Raw genomic sequence first — 22813 nt, forward strand, 5'->3', positions numbered from 1 at the left:
TACAAAACTACCCAATAGTATACAAAGTATCTCAAATTGTCTTACTATTTGTCAAACTACAACATTAAAATGCTCTTACATGTACAGCATTTGTTAGTGATAAAAACACAATAATATAATATTTGATGAGAACAAAACACTGTGAAATGAGACATTCTGCATAATGAATACCTTTACTTTGATAGTTTAGGTTAATTTTGCTGAAACATTTAGTATTTAGGGATTCTACTTGTATTGTTAGACTATAGTATGTCTACCTCTACTTAAATGATCTAAGGACTTCTTCCACTGCTGTCAAAAAGTTTCTTTTGATCTGAAAAATCATTTGAGAAGAAAAAAAATAAGCTATTTTCATGTCTTGATTTTAACTACAAAGTTCATAAAGTAATTTGAATCCAAAGGATAAAAAAATATACATTTATAAAACCAGAAACATTATAGTCATAAAGCCTTTATCTGCTCTATGTCAGCTATCCTCTCCACCTCATCATTCTTCTTCCTTTACTTCTTCTTCCTTTACTTAGTCCCACCGCTGTCCAGCTCTGCTGACCTTATTTCCTGTCCCTCGTCCATCTTACCCTACTTTCTTCTCCTCATCCTCGTGCTCCCTCACCCATTATATTCCCCTTTTCCTCGCCCCGAGGCCTCTCTCTCTCTCTCTCTCTCTCTCTCTCGCTCTCTTTCTCTCTCTCTCTCCCTCTCTCCTGTGACCTGGTTCTGTCTGCTTGACTGGATCTGCTTTAAAGATACTATGGACGTACAAGCAAACACAGGCACAGACATTTCACTAGCTTTCAGTGACAACGCATGAGAGAGTGAGTGAAACAGACACAAAGTAAAGGCTTTCATCAGGTACCGTCTCCAACTGACAGAGGCTGTCTATTATGTGTAATTTGGTAATAAGCGACATCAAGAGAGAGTTGTATTAAATACATTGTTTGTTTGGGTGGTAGTTTTGTAAGTTGTGAAAATTTGGGAGATGTTAGCTGTAGTCTTGCAATGAATGCCGGTTAGATAATGTTGTATTTAATAGATGGTTCTTGGTAATTTTGGCAAATGGAAGAATAATTCCAGTGTGGTTATCTACTTCTTATTTAAAATACTGAGTATGCAGAGATGATGATTTCATGGCAGGGCAGATACATTTGTGTTAGATCATCGAAGCTTCTGACATCAGAATTGATCTTTAAAAACCAGTATGTATGTTCGGATGGTGTTTCTTTTTCCTTCATTAAAACACACTCTCTGTCTGTGTGCATGTGTAGGGTAACTCAGGTCTGGGGTTCAGTATCGCAGGAGGGACTGATAACCCTCATATCGGAGAAGACCCCTCTATCTTCATCACCAAGATCATACCTGGAGGGGCCGCCGCCCAGAATGGACGACTCAGGTACACAAACCCACGCCCTTAGCTCATTGTTATTCTAACCTGAACCAGAACCTAAGAATTCAAATGTTAACCTTGTTGAGACCAGCTTTTTGTCACCAGATAGGGGACAGTGACTGTGTGAAAGGATTTAGTCTTCACAATGCAAGTACAGCGTTAATGATCACAGCTGATTTGTGTTGCCTGTAACAACAGTTGTAAACTAAATCCCTCATATAAATTAGCAAAATCAGTGCAAATTGGATGGGCATCAAGTCGTTATTAAAGCTGCAACCCTGAAAGCCACGTTCAAAATACAGCAAAAACATTGAAGCGTGTAGTTTTTCTGACGTGCCCCTGAGCAAGGCACTCTTACCAGCACCTGAGAGCTCCTATTTCACAAAGAAGTGAAATAATCAAAAAAAACGTTGGTTCCTTTGTAACGGATAAATGTCTCCCAATCAGACTTCCAATTTCAGAGTGAAAGTCTAACATTTGAGTCCAGGAAGTGATGTGCATCATTTGTCGTCACTATGAACTCCTCATGCGACTTCCTTCCTGTATGTGACTTTGCCGTGCAGGGTGAATGACTGTATAGTGCGGGTAAATGAGACAGACGTCAGGGACGTGACCCACAGCGGGGCCGTGGAGGCGCTGAAGGAGGCCGGAGGTCTGGTCCGACTATGCATACGACGCAGGAAGAGCCTCACCGAGAGAATATTGGATATCAAGCTGGTCAAAGGGCCCAAAGGTGAGAAAGTACTACACATTGTAAACAGCACATACGGTGGGGTCTTAATGTCGTAAAACAGACAGTTTGGATTTTAAATGTAATGTTGTTTGAGGGTGTTGACATGCTTCTTCTGCTCCTCTACGTACTGCCTGCATTATAAAGAAACAAGGAAATAAAGACAAGGAAATAAAGACTGGTGCCCAGACAGAGTATGACGGAGAAAATATGATTGGGAAGGGGAAAGCTACAGAATATATGAAAGGGATTAGTTTACCTAATTGACTACCCTATAATTGAAGTCTATCAAAACTATGTATCTAAATGTCAGAACTGGTAAAAGGGCCCTAGGATGTGAAAATGCAACACTGCAGCAAATACAAACATATAACAATGTGAACATCCGTAGGAAACCAGGAAGTTATATACAAACATATGACCCGTTGATGTTTTCTCTCAGGTTTAGGATTCAGTATAGCAGGTGGACTTGGAAACCAACATGTCCCGGGCGACAACGGTATATACGTGACTAAGGTCATCGAGGGAGGGGCTGCACACAAAGACGGACGGCTGCAGATAGGGGACAAACTCATGGCTGTAAGAAACACCTTTTTACTACCCTTTGTTTTTTCTTATTATCATGTAAATGTTATCAGGTCTATTACGTACGCTGTAGTCGCCATCGAAGCAAAGTTTTATAGATTCACACATTGCGCAATTTACTTATTTAAAAATGTAAATCAAATGTAATACAGAAGAAGTTTGCATGAAAAACTTTCAGATTAGAATATGAATGCAGGTTAATTAGCCCCATTTAGGCAATGAACATCACTAATAGCACCAATTTCTACATGCCATGAATTGCTTTTACTGAACTCACGTGTTACAAATATTCCTTAGTAATGTCAAACATTTAATTATTTTCCCCTAATGAAACCAGACATGTAATTATTCCACAGCAACATTGCAAAATGTCGGATGACTTGTCCTTGTTTATAATTTAAATAGAGAATTTCACAAAAACAAGGCGCTTGCTCCCGTTTATTAAATCCTTACATATTACCAGTACTGGACGTGTTATATTGTAAAACTAAATTAGGTTTAATAGTAAAAGACAGTGGACAAGAGTATGATTGTATCAGATTGTTACACTTGTGCTCTACATCCGAGCCTGTTAAAAGGTGATTTAATACAGCTGCAGACCCATTCATTCAACCTAATTAAAGCCTGTTCTCCAGTAGGTTAATGTATCACAATCTGATTCAGGAGACATGTGCAGTCCATGGATATCATCCACACTGTATGATTCTTTTGCTGTCTGGTATGGACATAAAGTTGTCTACGTGTTGTCTGTGTGTTAATGCATGTCTGTACATCACGCGTCTTCAGGTGAACGCCTCTTGTTTGGAGGAGGTGACTCATGAAGATGCAGTGGCTGCCCTGAAGTCCACTCCGGACGTTGTTTACCTCCGCGTGGCCAAACACACCTCTGTTTTTATCAATGACAACTTCCCTCCGCCCGACGTCACTAATTGTAAGTCCACACACACACACACACACACACACACACACACACACACACACACACCTCTCAGTACAATACTCACCCATAATGCAGTGATTCATTTCATAACATGGGTTTGAGGGATCCTGCATCTCCCAGACTGCAAAGACTTTTATTCACAACGTCAGAAACAACTTGCAGTGAAACGATGCTCTGGTGATTGTAGCACACATCATTGCATCTAAGAGGCATTTTAGGGCCAGATGGTGTCAGACTATAAAGAACAGCGAGGAACAAAAGCTGTTGGTGGAGATTTTCTTCTTTGGATGGGGTTTGAAAAAGAGCACACATTTAGACTTTTCTTTAGAGACTCTTGCTGGCAATGTGACAGCACAGTGAGCTTGAATTGCTAGACCTCCATCATCAGAAGCAACCAGTCAAGGCAGCATGTTCAGTAGCTGATCCATGAGTTCAACTGTGAAATACAGAAGTGCTAGAGGAAGAAGCGAGACAATGGGATAGTTGAGGTAAAAGTAAAAGGGGACAAAGAGTGAATTAATCATTTGCTTTGCTTTTAAATGAAAAAGACCCCAACGTGGCTGAGGAGCAGCTCAAAAATGGCATCAGTATATGAGTGAACATTTTCTAACTGTGGTACTTGTCATGATAGCGTTTACTATCCTCAGTGAACATGTTATATAGATTTTTACTTTGGAGCTGAATATCACAAGAGGACTGTAGCCCTAAAGATGTATTACTCCACACACACATTAAACACAACATTTTGTATACTACTGTAAAAACAACAGTCCTGAAGTTACCTGAAAGAGTTTGAATATGAATGTTGTTGTTGAAGATGCATCCTAAACAATTCACTCTAATGATAATGCGCATTATGATAATAAAAAATACTTCCAGTACTACCAATAGGCTGATTTGAAACATTATATCTTTTGGTTTAAAAGATATACTGACGACATCACCCAGACAACGTTATATAATAGTCTGATAATCAGACTGGTTAAATTTGATCTACTGGATTACAACCAGTTGTCACCTCTCCAAATCAACATGTCGTTTATCACCGCTCTGAGTCTAACGCATTACCAAACAGTGTGTATCACACCACCGTCTCTCAACATATCTGCAGTACATCTAATTCGGAACCTAACTAACAGAACATGAAAGTACACAGTCAGCCTCTAAAGAGACACCAATGGGATGATGTTTTATGTATGACCGTATGGTAAAATAAGAAAAGAAATGTCTGTGTGCTCCTCCAGCGTACTCCCCACATCAAGACAACCATATAAGCCCCTACATGAGCGGCAGCCAGTCTGTAAGCCCCGCCCCATTGACCACGCCCAGATACTCACCTCTGCCCAGGGCCTTGACCGTAGACGACGACGTCAACAGGTGAGACTTCACACACACACACCTGCCCATTGATCAGAAGGTACAAACAAAAGATGATTCTCTGATTGGGACTTTTGTTCTGTAAAAAGCTGTAACTGACCTCACTCAACTTCTCCAAATATGACAGCAAGTCGACTTACATGCAAACATAGCAACATAATGTGTATTAAAACTTTCCACATCCAGACACGTTTTATGGTTTCAAAAATATGAATTGAGAGGTTGGTATTAAATTGAACTAAAAGGGGTCTGGCATCTTCTTATTGTTACCATTATTACTAAACAGGACACTTATTTTGGCAATTGGTCCTCTATTAGATTTTGTTGAATTCCCCAAAGGTTAATGCATTTGATGAGGTTTCAATGGAATATTTCAAATGGAGATTTACGTGCAAGAGCAGCTACGTGTAATGTAAATCGAGCTGTTCAGCTTTTACAGGATCTTTGCTTTGTCTTCTTTTTCCTCCTGTCCTTTATTGCATGTCTCATGTCCCCCCTCTGAGGTCTTATGTGGCCCCCAAAGAGGAACACCAGATTAGGAAACAGAGTCCCTAGAGAGTGACCTCTGTCCCTGCCTGCTCGCTCTACTGCTGTGTGTGTGTGTTTGGCAGTAAAAGGGCAGATGGCAGTGCAAATTGTGTCTGCCGTACACATGCACATAGAATCATGCAGATACACTCTCGGTGCTGCTCTACTGTCTTTAATCCATTTTAATGGACGGATTACAGCCTATCACAGCACAACTCGTCATTCAACTGGCGTCACCGTGGTTACAAGAATATGACTCATTTCGTCATAACCCTCCGGGCCAATCAGTTAGCTTTGGTTATAATAAATCTGATAAGCCTCAAAAGGACCACAGAGTGGTTATTTTGACGTCTGCCCCTCTTCTTTCTCTGACTGTGTTTGTAACTCTCTCTTTCATCGTTTCCTCTTTCGCTCTCTGATAAGTTTCCTCGTTCAAATAGAGGATTAGTAACTGAGAACATCTGCTTTCTCTCTAAGCAGGAGATTGCAGGTGAGGGGTGTCGTAATGTAGTAATTTGTGGTTTTGTGCTGTAGAGCGAACCAATTCAACTTTTCCTCTCTTAATATCAATCTCTTATCTGTCGAAACCGATTACCAGTGCTCTCACTTTACCAAATGTAATATCTATATTCACCACACTGCATAGGCCTTTTTTATGTAAGGTAACCTGAGATCAGGGATTCTTGTGAATAAAAACACTGAGTCACCAGCCCACCACAATGAATGTAAGTGATAGTTGTAACACAGAAGGTGTGGATCTGTCAGGTCTGCTGCAGCCCTGCTTAGAACCATTTCAGTCAAAGAGTTTTCATCTCTTTGATTTTTGGATGGACTTGCTTTTCCTACTCCCACTGTCAAAAGATATTCAAGTTATGTTGATTTACTAAGGAAGCAATAAACCTGAGTTAGAAGTGTTTGAGTAACTGTGGCGGTGGAACAAAACAGAGACAGTGCAATACTGACATCTGCTGGTGAAGATGGGGAATGATCCTAATTTGAAGTGCTCTTTCCTCCCACTGAGACGTACCATTTATCACTAAGCAATAGGCTTGTAACACTTGCAGTTATGTTGCAAGTATAAAATATGAAATGATAAAATACCTCATCCTGTATTGCTCTTTTCATACACTCCTCCTTGTCACTGGATCTTACACTGTGGTTAAACAGGGTTTGCAACTAAACATCAGCTAAACTTTAAGTAGCTATTTAAGTCCTCACCGATTGATCAAATGTAAAACTTACTGGATACCATCATCACAATGTGTGTGTTTAATTTGTGTTTTTTCCCAGGGAACCCAGGCGGGTGGTGCTCCAGCGGGGGTCCACAGGTCTTGGTTTTAACATTGTTGGAGGGGAAGATGGAGAGGGAATCTTCATCTCCTTCATTCTCGCCGGAGGTCCAGCTGATCTCTGTGGGGAGCTACGAAAGGGAGACCGCATCCTGTCGGTATGAGATAAGATTTATTACAAACAATACACACACATAATATAATACAAGCACTGTCACCATTATCAATAACTCAAATCCTACCATAATTACTGTATAGGTTCTAGAGGGTTATCAAGGGAGTCATCCTGTCTGTTTGTTTTCCTGTAAAACCTTTATTTTCTCTGTACATTATTGATGTGGATCCACTGCTCACAATAACTGAAATCTTCGCTGAAGCTGAATGTTTTTAATTTGATCTGATGCATCTTTGCATTCATTCACAGTTTCTACTGTCTACAGATATTTCATGTAACTGATATTATCTTCTTTGCACATTACCAGTCACCACTAATGGCCGACGCGTGTGTGTTGAAGCTGTATTTTGTGTTCCACTAAGGTGAAATATGGCTTTCATTTTCTTCAATCAGGATTTAGTCCTCAGACTCTAGAGGCAATGCTAATCCCTACAGAATGACTGTGACAGGATTAGGATGAAAGTACTGACATGGAATGATTTTATGCATTAAACAAGCCTTCACAAAGTACACGCGTGTACTACTCATGCACACATTCATGTGACTGGTCACCTGTGACTTGCCGAGATGTACAGTGTTCTCAATGGAGGGCTCATGTGACTTTACATTTATTACTATTGATCCAAGGCATGAGCTCTAATTGTGTGTGTGTGTGTGTGTGTGTGTGTGTGTGTGTGTGTGTGTGTGTGTGTGTGTGTGTGTGTGTGTAGGTAAACGGCGTGGACCTGTCCAGTGCAACACATGAGCAGGCAGCTGCAGCTCTGAAGAATGCAGGACAGACCGTGACCATCGCAGCGCAGTACAGACCGGAGGGTGAGTGCTGCTGATAGACACAGTACATTGGCATCTATCTCATGTACAGATTAATGCAGAAGAACATTTAAATGGAATTGCTACAGAAAATAACAGAAATCCTCTTCTACCTCCTCTTCCTCTTCCTCCTGGCAGTTTACCATAGACACAGCAATTAATGTAATGCTGCCACATACAGTAATACAGTAAATGTTTTAGATGTGAAGCAGTATCATGATACACAAGGTTATATTTATTGTTTTTAATAGTTTTTGGAACTCTTTTTATCATGGTATTTTCTGGTTGCTGATTAGTAATCAATGGAAACAAGATATTTTCTCATGCTTTTTTACACTGAAAGTTTGCAAATGTACCTTCTGTGCCACACACACACACACGCACACACACACACACACACACACATGCACACACACACTGAGGGACAGAGTGAGGTTTCCCAACAAGCACCATCCTTTGTCTACTGGGAGTGACTAAGAAAGGCTGTAACCTTGGAAACCAGGTTATAACTGCTGATTGGCTCATCTAATAGGATGCTGCCATGGTGTGGGACCCGAGTATAACACAGAGACAAATTCACACACACGCACACAGTTACACGGCATCAGGTCTCCTGGTCCCTTTCTGGTATCAGCCATGCAATATTAAGTGAGAGAGGAGCTCTTTGGAGGTGTTGTTATAGGCAAGTCCAGAGCATAATACACTGGTCCACAGGAGGAGAAATTCATTTAAATTATTTAATATGTTTGGTTGTTAAGTTTTAGATGTTTTGTTAACTTATAAATTCTGTATATTTCAATTCAAATTTTCGGAAATCCTGCACAAGTCCTTCATATTACTGTATGTATGAATTCTTTATCTTAAGAGGCCAGTTGATGAGTTAGAAGTTTTGAAAGGTTAATCCAAAGCAATGGCTTGATTCAAAAGTGGACCCACCATTAAACAGGTAATATTGTCAGGACAAAAGTTCTAAAGACGAGAGGAAGGTGAGACTGCTAAGAAGAGTCAGAATGCAGATGAAAATGCACTAGTCGTGAATATGAGGAGGGAAGTGTCAACGTCAACACAAACACCTTTATTGTGGTGCAATTGGGGAGAGCTAGAAGATTTAAGGAAAAACAGTGGAGGAGTTTAAGCCGGAATATCATTTAGATATGGTGCAGAGTAATTAGGGTTTAAGTAAATGCACATGGAGCCCAGATATGGATGCAAATGAATGTTAGCCCAAATAGAAGAGGGCAAAATTCATTAAGATGTGGAAGGCACAGTCAGAACATAATGAAGTTCCCCAGGAGCCACAGTATGCAAATGATTTGGAGGCTTTAAACAGCATAGGGGTGTAATCCATACATCATGCTGAAAACAGTGATGGATGGATTATGAATTCTAAAAGGTCCTACGAGAATGAATTATGAATTCTAACTTCATAAGAGAAAGTGTGTGTTTAAATAAAGATCCTCAATCAAGTTCATTTTCACTATGTGATGATTCAGAATAAAGTAATATGGCAAAAGTAATAAATTACCAGGCTCAAGCTGCTGCGAACAAGCAAGGAGATCCATCTCATAGCTTTCAAACAGTAGGTCCCTTGATTTTTGAATTATAATCAATTTTAATCGAAAGCAAAATCACAAAAAATTCACTAAATATCCACAACTTGTTAATGAAAGCTCTTTGCTATTCTAAACCGTAATGTTGGCCTGCTGATTGGTTGTAGCATCAATGCATTTCTGAGGAGTTTGTTGATCCAGAGTGTTGGGTCAGATCAGCACCATGGACAGCGCCCTCGGATCCTAAAGGATTACGTCACCAAAGATCTTTGAGGATCTTTGAGGCTTCAAAGATGGCCAACTGAAATCACATTTAGTAATCCCTCCTTCCAATCAACATGTTCTATAAATGTGTAGTTGATTTATTATTAAGAAGGAAGATCAGCCTGACAAAATGCTCCTTTTAATGGGCCTGGTCTGTGTTTGATTGACCTCTGGCAGGGAAACGAGAGACAAAGTAAACAACTTGCGCTGCAGTAAATGTCATGGATACACATAAGACAGGTATACAGTAGTTATTGCCACAAATCTTGCTCACCATTAGAAGCCTCCACAAAGGAGTTTTTTTTTTTAACTTATGCATCAAATTGATTATCTCTTTTGGAAAGTCAAAAGAAAACATTCCTTTTAAATCCTGCAGATGCTCGACAAATTAAAGTGTGACAATTGTTTGATGTTCTGTTGTTTTGGCACGGTCCAGCTCTATTTTGGCATAGTTTGGTGTTATATTGGTAATCTTACATTGACAACAGGCAGAAGGTATGAGTGGTGGTCCACCTGGCCTCACTAAGAGCTGAATGTGCCGTTGCCTGGTTTTAAAGTTCAAGGTTTTTCCTGCTCTACAGTCAAGAAACTATATGTGCGCTTCAGCATTTCATGATTTTGTTCACATGCTGGCTCCTCAAAAGCTAAGAGTGTGTGGGTGGTGTGTGCATGCATATGTGTGTGTGTGTGTGTGTGTGTGTGTGTGTGTGTGTGTGTTTGTCTGTGTCGTGACTCTTATTAGTGACTGTTGAATGAACTCTATATCAAACCTTCTGTCCACGCTGTGCTTTGGTCAGCACTGTGTATGTGTGTGTGTGTGTGTGTGTCCATCTGAGGTCCATGTTTGTCCCGTTCCTGTGGTGATGGCATGTGGTGCCCAGCAGTGCCCCCTCTGTTTCACACACACACTTCCTGCCAATGAGAGAGGAGCTCAAAATGACCTCCTCCAGGAGAGGAAAAGTGTCTCTCTCGCTGTGTGTGTGCAGGTCTCCCCCTGTTATTTATATTAAATATGGTACCCGGTGTACTCAAACACAAGACAGCTCTGCGTGTGTGGGTGTGCTAAGTTGGGCGGTTGATTTAAGCCGATGCAGCAGATATAGATCTGTGTTTATTTGAAGTGCAGCAGATGGGGAGGGTTTGTCTGTGAAAGTCTCCATTCTGCATGAGTACTGCCGACATCACCCATCACGTTTCAGGCTATTTTAAGCCAATTTTTGTATATCAGACCTGTGGCTCCAAGATGTGATGTCCCCAAATTCATATGCATTCTGCCAGGCAACTCTTTTTGACTGAATTTTCTCCCAAAATCTCCATCTGCAGGATTTTTTTGTAAGATATTATTTGGTACAGAATAAACTTCACTTGAATTGTGGTGAATTAGGAGCAATTTAATGAGCACATTAAATTGACAGATTTAAATTTTCTTACATATTTACCATCATACAATCATGAAAAACAGACTTCTCCTTTGATATTATTTCTTTAACTTTACAGTTGACCCTATAAATATTCAGAGCAACATATTGTTCACACTGTGTATGTGATGTTGTGATTTAAGTGCAATGTACTTACAGTAGAACGCTTTGAAATGCCAGTTGAGCAGCATTTGGGTAAGGTGAAGTGGGAGTGGAGAAAATCAATCTTATTCCCAAACTGCAGTAAATCATTGTCCAAATATCCACCCACCGAAAGAACCCCGTTTATGAAAATCTGTGTTTGCAGCCACCTCAGTAGTGTTAGGATATCAGGAAAGATAATACTAAACTGTAATAAACTCTACTATGATAACATGCAAGATCAAGTTTTGCACAGCTGCACGGTGTTTTTAACTTCAACCTCAAATCAAAATTATATTGATAATGATCATTTCAACACTTTAAACAACACACAAAGTACTTTACAGATGAGGATAATAAAACACACACGACAGGACAAGGAAACTTTAAAACAGTAGCACAAAATACTTAAAAGAGTATTTCACTGATTTGGCAATCTTCTATGAAATAAAATATCAAAATGAATGTAGAACAACTTGAGATCTTGTCATTAAATTCCATTAATTCTTCTTTTTTGTCAAAACCTGGTGCCTACATTACCCACAATGCAACCCGAACCCTGACATTCCGGCCAAGGATTCAAAACGATTATGCTAAATTGCGGCTAATGAAGCCTTGAGCTGCTAGCCTTAATCAGAGATGGGGAGTGGGCTACGGAGGTCTGGTAAACTCACTTCTTTCTAAATTTATCCCCCAGATTTATTTCATTTTCAAACTTGTAGTCTTCAGTCACAAATGACACTGTCTCAAGTGACATCACCTGAGGCAATTAATCTGATTTAGGGCAGCTCCCCCCTGGAGCCTCACATGCTCCCCAACAAGCGTAAACAGACTCTGATGTGTAAAATAGGTGGAGTCGCCCTTTAAAGTGAGACTGTTTCATTTTAGTTGACACAAGGTCAAATTATAGGATAATGGCACAATTAAGTTCATTTCATTTCCCATCATCCTCGAGCCACATGCTTTAAAGACATCATCCGTGGGTGACCTGAAAGAGCTGAAAAAAAAATGTGAAAAGAATTCGTACAAAGTTACACAAGTAGAGAAGCTAATGAAATGTCAGTTACACATTAATATCTATCTAAAGTTAGCTAACGTCAGCCACCATAAGCTACTGGTTATATTAGACACAGCGAGGCTGCAAAACCTCTGTGTGTATTGAATTTTTTCTTATTTTTTACTAATGAGCTAAAATGTTAATTTGTAAAAAACAGACTAAAAAAATAAAACCACATATAAAAAGTTAGATGAACACTGTATTAGTAGAATAATTAAAATCACTTTTAATTAATTTCTCACCCGACAGTGAATCCTAAATAGATGCCACTCTGGTTGCCTTGTTTCTTTAGTGTTCAGGCTTCAATTCCCTGTTCAATTTCAGTGCAGCTCATTAGAAATAATTCTTGTTGTTCAAAAAATAAAATGTCGCAGTATTGACCATGATCTTCCTCCTGTGCCAAACGTTTCCTGATGTGGGACTGGAAATGCCTGCAGGTTGACAGCAGTATGAGTAACCGGGATTACACACAACCGTCACAGACACACACTGTCACACACATACTGTAGACGCACGACACACACAGAGGCGGTGCCTGTCAGCAGTAACTGTAATACTGAGGCGATGCAGAGAGGATTATCTGCACTTCTGTTAGCCTGCTTATTACACTTTGTGTGTGTGTGTGTGTGTGTGTGTGTTAAGTAAAAGATTAGCCGCAGCTCTTTCTTTGAGCTTCCAGACACAAAGTTGTGTTAATATTATCTGCTGAATAAATACAGTAGGCTGCTTTCCTTTCTTTTCCTAAGACACTTTATCTCTCTGTTCTTTCATTGTCGCTCAGTTTCTTTCCACTTCTTCGTCCGTTTCCTTCCTATCCACCTGTCAGTGCTTCCGCTCCTCTCCAGTGTTGCTGGTGTCTGTGGTAGTGGTCTGATCCACCATTAAAAGAGTGTGATTTGGGGAATTGGAGGCATCACTTGTAACAGGAAAGTTACTGATTTGAGATGTGCAGCGTGCCGCCGCGTTACTGGCTGGCTTTTATTTGGTGCAAGAGACAAAACACATTTTCAGTCTTGGCATTTAAACTTGAATTCTGGTCTCTTTTTGTGTCCTCTAGTCTCCTCTGCAATCTGATCCAGAGATCAATATTAATATAGATTACTGTAATGTATCGTATCAATTATAGATGAGTCTCCTCCAGCAATGCTATTTTTAGAGCCAGAGCCTCATATTGATTCTGGTTCACTTTAACAACAGACCGAGTGGAGGATATGTGTACAAACGCAAGAGGGACGTCTCAGTAAAGGATCAGTCCTTTTGTAGTCTGATATGTACACCTACTTAATGATTAAAAACTAAGTTAAGCCTGCACAATGTCTTGAAAATTGAGATAATTAACAGTAAAAGGATTCAGACAGGTAAAATAATACAAACATACTTAAGGTGCCCTGTGGAGCCAGTGTTACTCACCAATTTCTTTGCTCATAAAACATCTGTATTCACAATGTTTTGACACAATGTTCACCGGCCTGTAGTCATCTTCTTCCCTGCCTTTGTAAACACATTGCTACTTCTCTCCGTACGTCACCGCCACCAACTGTCCATCAGTGGAACAGCGTGAAATCAGCAGCAGGTATCAGGTGCATGATACAAACAAAACGGGACCCACTCAGGGAAACATTGCTCAATAGCACTACCAGTGGTCAATAACTCCAATGAGTTCCTTTAAATGTAACATGAGCAATACAAATGACATAAGGCATAAAAGCCATGTTCTTTCCTGCAGGTTATCTACATTAAATACATGTTCCTACAAATACAGCTCTGATTGGATATTAGAAAGGGTGATCTGAAAGGAAAATATTGGTGCAATGCACACTAAAGATGAACACTGCCCGTCTCCAGTGGTTTTCTGTTAGCACTGAAGCTGCACAATGCAGAAAAGGTCTCTGCCAGCTGCTGAATGGAGGAACAATGCTCCTCAAGGGAGAGGAGAGGAGAGGAGAAGAGAGCAGAGGAGAGGAGAGGAGAAGAGAGCAGAGGAGAGGAGAGGAGAAGAGAGCAGAGGAGAGGAGAGGTAAATGAAGAAAGAGAGTATATGAGCCCCAAAGTCATTAGTCTCTGTCATCACCCCTCCCCCACCTCTTCCTCTCCTCCTCCTCTCTTCTCCCTTTTCTCTTTCTCTCTCCACTTTGTCTTGTTTTCCCCATCTCTCTCTCTCTTGCTCTCCGTCTCTGTGTCTCTCTCTTGCTCTCCTTAATCTGATAATGCTACAATGAGATGATGTGCGTTGACAGAAACGGTTAGATGCTGATCACGTGAAACGTCGTGTGGTGATTTAAATATGTTTCACTGTATCACTCTTAGGGAGCTTGATGTCCAGAGAAAAAGATAGAAGTGGACGTTTGTTTGAAGAGACTATTGAAGCCTATAGCATGACTGACTTCAAAAAAGTCACATTTTTCCAGTACAGGGTTTCGTATACCTTTTAGAACCCTTGAAAAGAGAACCAGACAGACAGAGAAAAACTAAAATTAGCTTTACAGAAAGTGGAGATGGAGAGAGAATGAGAGACAGATGGAGACAGACAGACATAAATCATGCATCGCAGAAAGTCCTTATACTTATGAAGGCAGATACTAATGTCTTTTTTTTTTGCTGTTATATAAAAGGAATGGAAAATCAATTTAAGGAATATGAATTGAGCTTTTAATTAAGCATCCCAAAAAACAATATTCAAAATGATTGGTCAACCTTTACCATGGGTGTGTGTGTGTAGACCGATTCCCTGGGCCAAAGTAGGGCAGGAGAGCCTGGCATCGACTCAGCCTCCTGCATGAGTGACCTGAGGGAACGGTGTGTGTGTCTGTTGGTGAGTGTGTGTGTGTGTGTCCGCGCGCACGTGCATGTGTGTCTCCACCCTACAGCAAGCTGCTTACAAAGAGGGGGAGGAGCAAACGAACGCACCAGCGAACGAGAGATAGAGAAAGAGAAGTGTGCAGTAGAGAGAGAGAGAGAGAGAGAGAGTTAGCATCTGTTGTTTCTGTGGCAGCTGAGCAACACTGGACTGATTTTACACACACAAACACACACACACACATCCTCTCTGTGCCACACACTTCTGCATACCTACACACACTTCATTTGACACGCTGCCTCGCTCACATGCTGGATCCAATGTGGAGCTGGTGTTAGATCTTCTCCATCATCTCTCTTTCTCACACACACACACACATCTGCTCTCTCGCTCTCTCGTCCTGTTTTTTTTTTCTTTCTCATTCACATCCCGGGACTCTAAGCGGCAAAAACCCCACTCTCACAAGCACAGACACTTATCCGAAAGCCACCGTACCGGTATCATATGGTGTGGACGTTGTTGAGCCTGCCTGTCTGCCAGCAGCATGTGAGTACAGCTGGTGCGGTAGTTTGGAGAGACAGACCTGAACTGATTTATCTGTTAGCATCTTGCCTCTAGAAACACCTCGGCATCGCTGTTTCGGGGAGTGTTTTTTGGAAATGATGGTAATGCTAATATTGGAGCGATCTGGTGACACTGTTATCCCTCTGATGACCAGTGATGCTGCATTAACATGGTGACTCCTACGCTCTTTTTGCTCTAATGACTTTGTTTCACAGTGAGAGAAATTATCAGTGATGAGGAAACATCGGCGGTTTAGTATGAACACTTTTTGTTCTCTTAACTGTGGTACTTTTACTGTATCGCTGGATGATCAAGCTCAGCTCTGACTTCTCAACACCAGCACGCTTTGCTCTGAAAGTAGAAGACGATCAGACCTGCAGCCTTGGCAGCGCCGGCTTTGTCTTTCTCTTCAGGACTCAATATCACTGATATCCAATAGCTGCAACACAGTCTTTGTTCTATAGATCACATCAACTCTCTGTAGCTCTACATAATCTATTTCAACACTGCCTCTCATTGATCAACTTTACTTTATCGGATGTGATTTCGCTGGAATACATCTAAGCTCAGTCGCAGTCGTTAATCTGTTTCCTCTCCCTCTCTTCATTCTGTCTTGTTGTCTCGCTCCCTCTCTAACTCTCTCTCTCTCTTCCTCTTAATCCCGTAATGCTGCATTGAGGCCATGTGTGTTGACAAAGACGGTTAGATGGTGATGATGATGAAAGTTCCCACAGTGTCTGGTGATGTCGATGTGTGTGATCGCTCTGGGGTGTGTCCAGTGAGACAAACAGAAATAGAAGTGTTAATCCATCAATTTGTAATGGATTAGAGCTCAGATTGAATATGCCGGACTGAGATCAGAGATAAAAAATATGTAAAGTTAAAGCAAGAAATAAAATTCTCAGCGAAAGGGCATTTTGATCCTGAGATTGGAGGCAGTGGTGCTTCTATGTCTGCATATAACATGTAGCATTGGAAGTTAAAGGTGAACCTCCTCGTCAGCAAACATCAAATTCATTAAAGTTATTTTTTTCCAGAACATCAATGTGTTGTTTGAAACCGCATAGAAGTAAAAAAAACAAAAGCGTGAGGAACTTGTTACTCTGAATAGTGATTTCAGAAGTGTGTGTGTGTTGGAGCCGTTTTAATACAGTTTAGTTGTTTGTGTCAGTGAGCTTCAATGTGTCAGATTAATGAACGCTTTGGGGGAAATCAGAGCTGAGATCTGGGTGTTGTGGGCTGGTTTCTGACAGTGTTCAGATGCTGAGCGTGTTAGTAGAGATGTAAACAAGGAAATGAACACAGAAATAGGGAGAAAAACAGGAAAAGTCAGGAGATACTGCAGGTTCTAGATATGTGTGTGTGTATCTGTGTGTAGGTGTGTGTTTGTGTGTGTGTAGTGTACCTCAAGTATGATTGAATTACTCAGGGTTAATTAGATTCTATAGTCCACAGTAATGGTTCACACACACACACACACGCAGACAGGGACATCCTTCAGAAGGGCTTTTGCAGGCTTATTGCCAGCGGCGTTGTCATCCGTGTGTTAGTTCAGAGGTTTCTGGGAAGCTGTGTGGTGCTAAGGAGACTAAAGCAGAGTCATCAAAGATTTACTTCACACTTATCTGCTGTTTGTTCAGCCGCTCTGAATCAAGAATATCTCAATTGATTGACATTTTGAGACAGCAATTGCCTGGATATAAGTTTATGTTTTTACTTTTCCTGCTGAAAGAAGACTAACACCCTAAAAAGCCATGAATGCACATTAGAGAGCACATCTTTCATTTGTTTTCCCTCTTTGTGAATTTCCATAAATAATGTACATTTATAATTAAAGAGGCACAATGACATTTTTATGACCACTAGAAAAAGAAATGGGTCAGAAACTAAAGGGTTTTTGCAGCATGTAGCAGGAGGATACTGAAGCACAGGGCTTCTTTGCTGAGTGTGTGAGCAAACCATTGCACTTTCCGCTGATTGGCCAACTGGTTGCTCCCTCGCAATGTACTACTTGTCATTCAAGTGAGATGGGGATACAGTCGTTCCTGGCAATTAAGGCTGAAAGTGCTGTTTGAAAATCCATTGCTCTATTTGTGTAAAACATCAGCAAATGCACTGGGGAAATTTGAATTTGCACAGGTTTGAGGAAAACAAATGCATTGACATGTTTAGGTAGCAGTATTGTGGTTGCTGTGTTTGTTTGTTTGTTTTGATTCCAGCTTTGTGTTTCCATTAAGTTAAATACATTACAGCCAATGAGCAAATATGAGCGAGCTAACTAGTAACTCCTGCACCAATGATGCTCAGTCACACCGCTGCTGAGCTGCTTGAACGTCACAGTATGAACTCAGTGTGCATGTATAATGTGCAGCTTGTGTTCATTGCAGACTCGCCTGTTTGACATGTTTGACACATTTTGCCCGAGTCACATGGCTTTACAGTTTTGTGTCAGTTCTTTCCCACAAAAAAAACTCACTTTTAAATCATTGTTATTCTCGCGGTTGAAAAGAGACTGAAGCCCAATTGTTGTAGTATGGTAGACTTATGAAACGAAACATTTCACTATTTGAGGGAAGAAAACAATGAAGGAGGGAATAAGGAAATGGTTTGGACTAAAGTTGATAGCCTTGTTCCAGACCTCTGAATCTCCGCCCACATCTTGGTTTGTTCAGCATTTTAAACACGCCTAGTGTTGACCCCACTGAAGGTCTGTTCGTGCCTGTTGTGACCTAAGTAGGGTTCAGTGTACTTGGCTTTCCTTCTTTGTTTCACGATGCTCCCAATCAACTAACACCTCCTATCCAATCAGTGACACCTGGTCCACCTACAAAAGGCCCTTCGCTCTCTCTCTCAGCCGGCTAAACCAGTTATTTCCTTGGACACTGCTGGATGGATTTATCTAATAAAATAAATACATTCTGATATCTGCATATATGAATAGCAAAACATCCTGCGTGAAGAGATTTGTAAACGCAGATATTGAGGAGTGGTGTATCTCAAACTGGCTGTGCGTGTGTGTGTGTGTGTGTGCGTGCGTGTGTGTGTGTGAGTGAGTGTGTGGATGTGTGTGTGTTTATGATGACATTGACATGGACTGGGTCTGATGTAACAGGAGTTAATATGCAGATCAAACAGACTATTAGATTATGGCTGTAGAGAATCAGTTGACAGCTCAGTGCTTGTGTCTGTATATCGATGAATTTGTGTGTGTGTGTGGTGTGTGTTAATGTAATGTGTGTGTGCGAGTGTTTGTAGCTAAGCAGGATAGTCCAACACTTCTGCCCTTGAACATGGTAAACAAACTTCTTGCAATTTCAAAATGCATCTTGTTCTTGTTGTACTCCTGCCATTTGTAGGAAATGTGGTTAACACAGTGCATAAACACTCTGCCACCCTTAAAGCTGTGTGTGTTCATGCCTCTGATCTTCTCTTTGATCATCGAACCGTAATGAGATTTCTGAACTACCGAGCAAAGATGATTGAAGCGTAAAAAAAACGCTGTCGCTCAGCTGCTTCTAACGTGGAGTAACGTGTTGCTTGTAAATTCGATTATCTATATTTCAGTAGTTTGTGTAAGCATTCATTTTTAAAACCTGTTGCCTGCTCTGCTAGGTCTAACAGTGTTTGTCTTCATTTTGTGTGTGTGTGTGTGTGTGTGTGTGTGTGTGTGTGTGTGTGTGTGTGTGTGTGTGTGTGGGTGTAGAGTACAGTCGTTTCGAGGCGAAGATCCATGACCTGAGGGAACAGATGATGACCAGCAGTGTCAGCTCCAGCTCTACGTCGCTCCGCTCCACACAGAAACGCACACTATACGTCAGGTAAGACACACACACACACACACAAACACACACACACACACAACAGTCAGTGGTGACTGATTGTCTCGTGTCCTTCAGAGTGACACAACTATTATAAGGCCTTATCTCAACTGTCTGCTCTACGTCTTGTGTGTCTGAGATGCTGGAAAAGAGGTTATCACATTTTAAAATCACAATTAGATTTTCTGGCAATACTGTCGAAAACACAAACACATCCATCGCCTGTCAACTCTCTCGGTTTCCTGCGTGTTTGTGTGCTCCTCTGTCCTCTTGTCCTTGCCTGTCCTGATTGTTCAGTCTTCTCTGAATCACCCCGTCCATCCTCTGCAGAGCCCAGAAGCAGTGTCAGTCCTAATCCAGCTACAATTTTAAGATCCTTTCTTCACAAGAATCCCAGCAGTTGAAATATTGATTAACCGCGAGGTCACTGGGACCAGATAAGTCACAATGGATCTCTTGGAAGATCAATACAATGGAAAGCAAAGACGGTAGCTCTAATGATCACACTAATGATTAAATCCACGTGTTAGGCTTTAAAGAGGCAGGGAAACATTTTAGAGTTGTATCAGTTAGGCTACAACTGAAGATGATTCAACAAGTTATCGAAGAGCAAATATCGGCCCCAGTCTCTGTCAGTCATTTTAATTAAAATTAAAATGTTTTTCTAGATATGTATTTCAATCATGGATTTAAAAAAAAAGTGACTGAAATGAAGAGTCATTATCAAAGTAATTCTGACTATTTGATATTGTGCCATTTCAGATGAGACCAGGGCTGTAAAGATAGTCAATGAGGTTTATTGTTACACAATAATATATTATTTCTTATATCCGTGTTTGTATTATCTGTGTAGACGCTCCATAGTTGACAATGTGTTTGTGACAGAGGATATTGTGAAAGAAATAGTAAACTGTGAATTGTCTCAGCCATGAACCCTTAACTGGCTCTTTGTTGACATTGTGACTGACTCTTGTGCAACATCACCTTCGATTAGAGAAATGAGCACCAAAACATTCAACATCGTTTATATATCTGGTCCAAAAATACAAAGCACAGAGGAAACTACAGCTGACAAGTACTGGGCATGAAAGGAACATCTGACCTGAACTGTGTGCTCGTGGCCTGGAAGGAAGGGCAAATCAGCAGCTGGAACAGAGTCACCTTGAACTACTCTCACAGACTGACTCACACACGGAGCAGCGCTGGGGTCAGATTCTGTACAGGCAGATAGAGGCCAAGCTTTCACATTCATTTCTTAGAGTGTGTTAAAGTGAATGCCAGTGGACCCACAATGCTTTGTAAAACCTGGAATGACCTATTTGGCATACCCGCCATTAAAACCAATGATCCTGTTTGTGAAGTGTAGATTTAATAGAAAAAGATGTGGAAACATGACATTGCAGCTGCTTGCCGTCACCCATAGGCATGACTATCATGAGCATAAATGAAGTGTGTTTTTACTTGACTTTGGATAAAAGTAAGGAGAAACGTTCTGTCCACTGCTCATTTGATTAAATCAGAAGAGTTCTGCATTATCATGCTTACACACTGATCGTTGTGATATGCTGAAAAGCACTTTGAGATGCATTACAGTGGATTTCAGATTGATATTTTGCAGAAAATAATAACCACAATCACATAGAAGAAACACAACGTTTTTTATATATGAATCTGCTTTAACAGCCAATAGTATAACACCAAAACAGCAGGTTCACATACCAAAACAAAATGAAAGTTTAATTAGATCCAGTCCAGAGGCCTACATCGGCATCTCTTGGGCCATGCTGCAAACAGATCGTGCTGCACTTGACTGTATACTCGTAGATTTAATAGGAACATATAATGACATCGCCTGTGAGTTAATCAGTTTACATGATGAATATGAATGACAACATTCCTCCCAGTCTTATTAAAATCAAGCAAGGATTATGTCAAGGTTATATAGAATAATGTAGTACACCCCCCCCCCCACACACACACACGTGATAGTCCCTGTTGCTGGTTACTGCACATAAATGGCCAATCAGCTTTACATTTAAAAAAAGGAACTCTCAGACTGGCCACTGATTGGTCACGGTGAGGCTGTTGGTGCGTGACAGATTTGGGGTGTCTGGTGCTGTGGGCTGCTGTGTGTGTGTTCATGCATGTACATACAGGTTGTGTGTGTGTGTGTGTGTGTAGTGGGGTGTTAGCAGAATATGCATAATGGGTAAGAAGACTAACCTTTTCCCAGAGGAAATGTCACTGAAGCAAGGTGACATCTATGACTGTCTTTTGTGTAAAAGGTGTGTGTGTGTGTGTGTGTGTGTGTGTGTGTGTGTGTCCTCCCTCCTTCTTATTTTGCACCCTTAATGTCCTGTTTTAAACGCATTGTATGGCTCGATAGCGTGTCCTTATACACCACAAAGATTCACTGGAAAGGCAGGGACAAAGTAATGATAAAGTCCCATCCCCATTCAAAGTGTATATTATATTCTCAATGACAAATATAAATGAATGTCTTTATATTTTCTTAATATAGATTTCATTTATGCAGCTGCACATTTAACATTATTAGGATTTCTTGGCTACCAAAGCATATAAAGACAGGTTCAAAGGGCAAACTGACCTGACATGTCATTATATTGTATGAGGATTTGATCATTGGATTTATATAAGAACATTGATGCATTGATTGAGGTTCGAGAGCTGTATGCAGGCTTAGACCCGGTGTAAAATAAAACCAATATCTCTAGTTTTCTTGTGCGTATATCAATTCCCAAGCATTTAAGCAAACAAAATGCTCCGGGACATTTGCCTCTTGAAACAGAATATTATGGTTTCAAATTGCTCAGGGGCTTTTTTTTTTTGAGTAAGTTGTTTGAATGTGGTCTGACTTTTATTCTGAGAATATATTAGATTTGATCAAATTCTAGTATGATAACAGTAAATATAAAAAATACAGTATATGTTAAAGGTTCTAAAGTACTATGTACTTACTCCCTGTTTTTTTATTAGACATCATACGTTCACATTCCAGTCAATTACCCTGCATATTCTGAAATAAAGTGCATGTATGCAGTAATCTTACGAGTATTCGGTGAAAAGTAAAACCACAATGCAGTTTGAACTAAAGGCTGCTGGCTGTGCAGAAAACAGCACTATGTTGTTTGAATTGGGAAAAGGTGTAAAAGATGATCAGGTGTTTCTGTTACACTCTGCAGTAATTACTGTGTTCCTTCACTCGAGTAATGAGATTTCAGAGGCTCCCACATAGGAATTAAAACGACTGTAATACTTAGAGCTGGTAATTGATTTAGAGTTACATTTACATGTGGCCTTAATAAGAAACGATCCATCAGTGTAACCTGCTTGCTAAAACATCCCTTTGGGATTTGTAGAACTCT

The 22813-nt window shown here is 40.6% G+C and overlaps 1 protein-coding gene across 9 annotated transcripts in view; it reads left to right on the top strand.

Moving 5' to 3' along the window:
* Positions 1-22813, top strand: part of LOC116390286 (discs large homolog 1-like protein) — a 95140-nt gene that overhangs the window by 57486 nt on the left and 14841 nt on the right. For 8 of the 9 annotated variants that reach the window (XM_031859787.1, XM_031859789.1, XM_031859788.1 and 5 more), the window contains 8 exons: positions 1266-1390; positions 1948-2117; positions 2557-2693; positions 3486-3630; positions 4884-5016; positions 6835-6991; positions 7719-7821; positions 19313-19427. In XM_031859787.1, the coding sequence (XP_031715647.1) occupies positions 1266-1390; positions 1948-2117; positions 2557-2693; positions 3486-3630; positions 4884-5016; positions 6835-6991; positions 7719-7821; positions 19313-19427 (1085 nt within the window). Of the gene's footprint in view, positions 1-1265; positions 1391-1947; positions 2118-2556; positions 2694-3485; positions 3631-4883; positions 5017-6834; positions 6992-7718; positions 7822-14400; positions 15592-19312; positions 19428-22813 lie in introns of those variants that run through there. The other variant, XM_031859796.1, reaches the window with a different exon arrangement.

The sequence above is a fragment of the Anarrhichthys ocellatus genome, unplaced genomic scaffold (genome assembly GCF_004355925.1).
Source record: "Anarrhichthys ocellatus isolate YVR2014 unplaced genomic scaffold, GSC_Weel_1.0 scaffold22, whole genome shotgun sequence".
Lineage (NCBI taxonomy): Eukaryota > Metazoa > Chordata > Actinopteri > Perciformes > Anarhichadidae > Anarrhichthys > Anarrhichthys ocellatus.